At 36.6% G+C, this 6,774-nt stretch overlaps 1 protein-coding gene across 1 annotated transcript; it reads right to left on the reverse strand.

Moving 5' to 3' along the window:
* Positions 1-666: 666 nt before the first annotated feature.
* LOC141547326 (olfactory receptor 5P3-like) lies at positions 667-1,694 on the reverse strand. The gene is given in 2 exon segments (XM_074275774.1): positions 667-1,074; positions 1,077-1,694. Coding segments are annotated over 2 exon segments (1,026 nt in total).
* Positions 1,695-6,774: the final 5,080 nt, after the last annotated feature.

The raw sequence follows: 6,774 nt of genomic DNA on the forward strand, positions 1-6,774 counted from the left end.
AAATTCCTTCCAATATCTTTCTCTCCTCATTGCTCCCTAAGAGTTTTTCATAGATCAAAGAATGCATTTTTGAAACGCAAATACTTCAAGGATGCCATCTATATAAAGAAAGTCCATACATATACTAATGTATTTATACAGCAGTTTTGTGGCAACAAAGAACTAAAAATAAAGTAAACGCTCATTAATTAAGGAATGGCTAAGAAAATTGTAGCAATCAAGTGTAATAGTACTATGCCATAAGAAACAATAAATATAATGAATATAAAGAAATACAGAAATGATCTACATGACCTAATGCAGACTGAACCAAAAAAAAAAGGGGGGGGGGGCAAGAAAACAATATGCAAAACAATCAAAACAATGTAAATAGAAATAACAGCCACCATAAATCAATTGAATATAAGTGCTGCAAGATTTCAAAGAAAAATCATAAATCCAAAGAAGGGCTATAATGATTCGCTTTTTCTTATTCCTTTCCAAATATTGGAGGTCAATATTTAGGGACCATTGCATGTCTATTCAGAACTTTTTGAAAAACATTTAAGTTCATTGATTTAACCTTTTAATGAATATATATATATGTATGTATATGTATATGTGTGTGAATACTTAAAACCACTTATTGGGATCACTCAATAATTACATTAGCAAAACATATTCTCCTTACAAGCAAAGACATTGATTTTTTTCTTTGTATGTGCCAATCCTAGTACAGTAAATACACAATAAATATTTGTTATATTTAGTAGAATTTATGAAAAAAGAGTTTTTTTTACTTATCAGTTTTCTCAGGGCCCCTTTTACTTCATTGTTTCTTAGACTGTAGATCAGGGGGTTCAACATGGGGATCATTACAGTGTAGAAAACAGATACTACTTTATTCTCATATGTTGAGTAGCTGGACTTAGGTATTATATAAATGAATGTAAGGGTCCCATAGAAGAGAGTGACTGCTGTGAGGTGGGAGGAGCAAGTTGAAAAAGCTTTGGGTCTTCCTTCAGTGGAGTTTATCTTCAGGACAGAGAAGAGGATGTACACATAAGAGATAATCAGCACTGTGATCACAATTACTGATCCAGGAGGAATCCAGCAGCAGGAAGAATTTCAGCAAGATCATCTTGGTGGTTAGAAAGTTTCAAAAGTGGGGAATAATCACAGAAAAAGTGATTGATTTTATTGGGTTCACAGAAGGACTGATTCAATAAGCAACCCATGAAGATCCATGCATTCATACAACCACCCACATAGGATTCGATGAGTAACAGCATGCAGACTCCAATAGACGTGTTGGTGGAATATAGCAAGGGATTACAAATAGCCATATATCGATCATAAGCCATCACAGCCAGCAGGAAACACTCCACTGTTCCCAAAGTGGCTGCAGAACACATTTGGGCTACACAGCCTCCCAGAGGAATTGAGGTCTCATCTGCCAGGAAGGTAATGAGCATGAGAGGTATGACAGATGAGGAAAATCCAATATCCACAAAAGCCAAGTTACTGAAGAAAAGATACATTGGGGTGTGAAGTTGGGAGCTATTTCTGATCAACATAATTATGCTAAGGTTACCAACTAAGGTGACAATGTAGACACCCAGAAATATCACAAAGAGGATGACATGAAGGGTTGGATCATCTGTTAACCCCAAAAGAATGAATTCAGTCACAGCAGTGCAGTTATTGCCAGACATCTATCTTGAAAAGGAAACCTATTAGACAGAAGAAAGAGGATTAAAATATAACAAAGGACAAACATTTGGATGTGTCATTTGATCTATTCAGAAAACATTTACTGATTATCTCCTACAAGCCCATCCCACTATTTTACTGCAATATTTGGTTCCTATGAACTATAGTAGGGTACGAATAAACAAAGTAGAGTTAAATAAATGTGTTTCCTCACATTTTCCCCCAAAGACAAACAATATTGTATGATTTACTAATTTTATCATTGTGACAACATGAAAAAATCTGTAAAAGAGAAAAAGATGGTTTATTCCCACCATAGAAATCTTTCTTAAATATATGCAGAGACTATATCCAAATGTGTAAATTCTGCTCTTCCAAGTAACCACCATTGTTAATCTCTTCCAAAGTTAACATCCACTTTGTGATTCCTGACCTCTCAAAGTATCACTTTCCACAACTAAAGATGTCCATGTCATGCTAATTTACTATAAGGAAAAGTCAAGATTTCTAAGACCAATCCTGTGCTCTAAATAAAATTCAGAAGGAATGGGGAATCTTCTCATTGCATTTTGCTCCCAGAACTTGACATTACTACAAAGGACTATCATTTTGCTTGATATTTTTCCCTGAAGGAATGTAAGAAATTGTCCATGAGGAACTGTTTTTAGGCAAAATGGTGGCAAGCAATTGCCCAATCTTTAGATTAACCATATGTTATTTTGCATATTATGTCGCTCAATAGCTGAGCAAAGGGTGATATAGGAAAGCAGTGGCAATTTACTGTTTCACAAGAAGTAATGAATTTGACTGATTTGGCATAAAATGTAAATGCTTTTAATAACTGATACAAAATGAACTAAGGAGAATTAGAACAATTTATACAATGATCTCACCAATCATGGGAGAGGAAATAACTTTGAAATACCTCAGAAACCAGACCAAAGTGTTTATAAATCAAGTCTTCAAAAGATGATAAGCAAATATTAGCTATTATTTCTAGGCAGAGAAGTGATGAATTGGAGATACAGAATGAGACAACATTATTAGATATGACTGATTTGTTGATTTGTTTTCCTTGACTATAAAGAAAAGCTTCCAAAGTTAATGGGGAGAAGTAGCTTACTGGTAAGTGATAGGAAAAGGTGGGAGGATTGTTGCTCTTCAACAATTGAACAATTTTAAAATTCACAAAAGAAAAATGGAAGTACAGATGAAGACACAAATTAAAAAATTGTTACTATCCTATTAAACTTTACATATATTTGTAATATATACATAAATATAGACAGATATACAAATTATGTTTCTTTTTTAAAAAACTATCTTTAGGGGCGGAGCCAAGATGGCGGAGAGGAAACACACGACTCAGTGAACGTCCTCACTCCCTCACAACCAATTAGATAAATTAAGTCTCAAAATTAGCTCAGGCCTGATAGATACCACAAGGACTGGAAGCACGACTTACCAGCTGAAGAGAATCTGGAGTTTCAACAGGAAAGGTCAGTTCTCAGGGGAGGAATAAGAAAGACCAGCACAGACGGTGGGGTAGGGGCACACTGCGCCCATTGCGCTGGGAGGGGCTCTGGGATCAGAGAAGCCACTGAGGTAAAGGAATCTGGCACAGGCTGTTAGCTCTTCTCTGCTAATTATTTAGCAGTTCAGAAGAGAAAGCCAAAATATTTTAAAACTCAGATTAGATTTCCCCCCCCCCCCACCCTGGGGGTGACTCGGCAGACTCGGCACCAGGGGGTGTGGCCTCAGCTACCTCCTGAGAATAGTTAAGAGACTGACAAGTGGGTGGATACGGCCCAAGGCAACACACACTGCCTAGCTTAGCTGGAGGGAGTGGAACTCAGCTCCAGGAAGTCCCAGAGAAGCGGAACCTTTGAACTAGGGACCGCGGTTTCTGGCAGACACTTCCAGTTTGAGCACAGGGGCTTCTCAAGTCACCTGCTGCAGACATCCACTCCCCACCCGGACACATAGGCTGAGCTTCTTGCTGTCTTCACTATTCTACGCCCTCGAAGCACAGCAGTGCTAATCACCTCTGAGGCGCTTCCAGGGAGGGGGTGGGGAACTCTCTCCCAGAGCTCTCTCTTAGCGCGGGCGCAGGGGCCGCTGCATCCATCCGGTCTGGGAGGAAGCTGGTAAAGAAGTAAATAATTTCCTACCCCAGGGACAGACCCCAAAATATTTTTTAAGTATGAGCAAAAAAGCTAGAAAAACTATAGATTCCTTCTATACAGAGAAAGAGCGGGTACCCAACCCCGAGGAAGTTAACAGCAAAGATTCAGAAGATAACAACCTAAAGGGGAACGATTCCTGCCCCCCATCACATAACTCTCTCCTAGAAGAAGCTCTTAAGAAATTGAGGGAGATCGAAGAAAAATGGGGCAAGGAAAGGGAAGTTATGATAGAGAATAACAACGTCCTGAAATTGGAGTTGGAAAAAATAAAGAATTCACAGGAGATGCAGGGAAACAAAATTAGTGAATTAGAAAAGGTTAAAAAAACACAGGAAAGTAGGATTTCTGAATTGGAAAAGATAAAAAAGTCTCAAGAAAATAGAATTTCTGAATTGGAAAAAGAAAATAATTCTCAAAAAAAAAAAATTAGGGAAATGGAAAAAAATTCAATAGAGCAAAATAATTCATTTAAAAACGAAATTGGGCATTTACAAAAAGAACTAAAAACTGTGAAAGAAGAAAATAACTCCTTAAAAGTCAGGATGGAACAAATAGAAATGAATGATTCACAGAGAACCCAAGAATCAGTCAAACAAAACAAAAAAAATGAGAAGCTGGAGAACAACGTCAAATACTTACTGGGAAAATCTATAGACCTGGAAAATAGATCTAGGAGAGATAATCTGCGGATTATTGGACTTCCAGAAAACTATGACCAAAAAAAGAGCCTAGATTCTATTTTACAGGAAATTATCAAAGAGAACTGTCCAGAGATAATAGAAACAGAAGGGAAAGTAGATGTGGAAAGAATTCATCGAACTCCTTCTGAAATAGACCCTAAAAAAAGAACACCACGGAATATTGTGGCTAAGCTGCAGAATTACCACACAAAGGAGAAAATCCTGCAAGCAGCTAGAAAAAAACAATTTAAATACCAAGGTGCCACAATAAGGGTCACCCAAGATCTGGCTGCCTCCACATTAAAAGATAGAAGGGCCTGGAACCTGATATTCCGTAAGGCAAAAGATCAAGGACTGCAACCAAGAATGAACTACCCAGCTAAGTTTAGCATCTTTTTCCACGGAAGAAGATGGTCATTCAATGAAACAGAGGAATTCTATATGTTTCTAAGAAAAAAACCAGACTTAAACAAAAAATTTGATCTACATCCACAAGACTGAAGAGAAACAGAAAAAGGTACACAGAACCCTTGAGAACTGTAACTCTGTTGTGGGTATATAAAAAATACTCAAGGATAATTTGATTTTACTGATATAAAAGAAAAAAAGGGGGGTGTAGTAAAGGGAAGGAGGTCGGTTCAGAAAAAGGGGAAGGAGTGATAAAAAGAGGGAAACTACATCCCAGGAAGAGACATAGAAAATACACCATATCTGAGGGAACTTAGTGAGGGGGAGAATCATTGTGTGAATCTTACTCTCATCAGAAGAGGCTCAAAGAGTAAATAATTAACATATTTATTTTTCAGAGAATTTTCTCTCACCTCATTAAAAGGGGGGAGAGGAAAAGGGAAAAGGAAAAGGGGAATAAGTGAAGGGACTTGGAGGGAGGGGGGAGGGATCCTAAAAAAAAAAAAAAAAAAAAAAAAAAGAGGGAGGGTTGCGCGTCACAAGGGGGGTCTGTAAATTAAATATCGGGGAGGGGGATCAGGGGGGTCAAGGGAAAAAAGCATAATCTGGGGATAATACGATGGCAGGAAATACAGAATTAGTAATTTTAACTGTAAATGTAAATGGGATGAACGATCCCATCAAACGGAGACGGATAGTAGATTGGATCAAAAAGCAGAACCCTACAATATGTTGCCTACAGGAAACACACTTAAAGCAGGGAGATACATACAGAGTAAAGGTAAAAGGTTGGAACAGAGCCTATTATGCTTCAGGTAAAGCCAAAAAAGCAGGGGTAGCTATCCTTATCTCAGATCAAGCAAAAGCAGAAGTAGATCTCGTTAAAAAAGATAAGGAAGGAAACTATATCCTGCTGAAAGGTAGCATAAATAATGAAGCCATATCAATACTAAACATATATGCACCAAGTGGTATAGCATCTAACTTTCTAAAGGAAAAGTTAAGAGAACTGCAAGAAGAAATAGACAGTAAAACTATAATAGTGGAGATCTCAACCTTGCACTCTCAGATTTAGACAAATCAAACCACAAAACAAACAAGAAAGAAATTAAAAAAGTAAATAGAACATTAGAAAAACTAGGTATGATAGACCTTTGGAGAAAACTGAATGGCAATAGGAAGGAATATACTTTCTTCTCAGCAGTTCATGGATCCTATACAAAAATTGACCATATACTAGGACATAAAGATCTCAAAATTAAATGTAGGAAGGCAGAAATAATAAATGCCTTCTTCTCAGATCACAATGCAATAAAAGCTACATTCAGTAAAAAGTTAGGGGTAAATAGACCAAAAAGTAATTGGAAACTGAATAATCTCATCTTAAAGAATGACTGGGTGAAAGAGCAAATTATAGAAACAATTAACAATTTCACCCAAGATAATGATAATGATGAGACATCATATCAAAATCTTTGGGATGCAGCTAAAGCGGTAATAAGGGGAAATTTTATATCTTTAGAGGCTTATTTGAAGAAAATTGAGAAAGAGAAGATTAACGAATTGGGCTTACAACTTAAAAGGCTAGAAAAAGACCAAATTATAAACCCCCAACCAAAAATTAAACTCGAAATACAAAAATTAAAAGGAGAAATCAATAAAATTGAAAGTAAAAAAACTATTGAATTAATAAATAAAACCAAGAGTTGGTTTTATGAAAAAGCCAATAAAATAGATAAACCTTTGGTAAATTTGATCAAAAAAAAGAAAGAGGAAAATCAAATTGATAGTCTTACAAATGAAAAGGG

This window comes from Sminthopsis crassicaudata, chromosome 6 (assembly GCF_048593235.1).
Source record: "Sminthopsis crassicaudata isolate SCR6 chromosome 6, ASM4859323v1, whole genome shotgun sequence".
Classification (NCBI taxonomy): domain Eukaryota; kingdom Metazoa; phylum Chordata; class Mammalia; order Dasyuromorphia; family Dasyuridae; genus Sminthopsis; species Sminthopsis crassicaudata.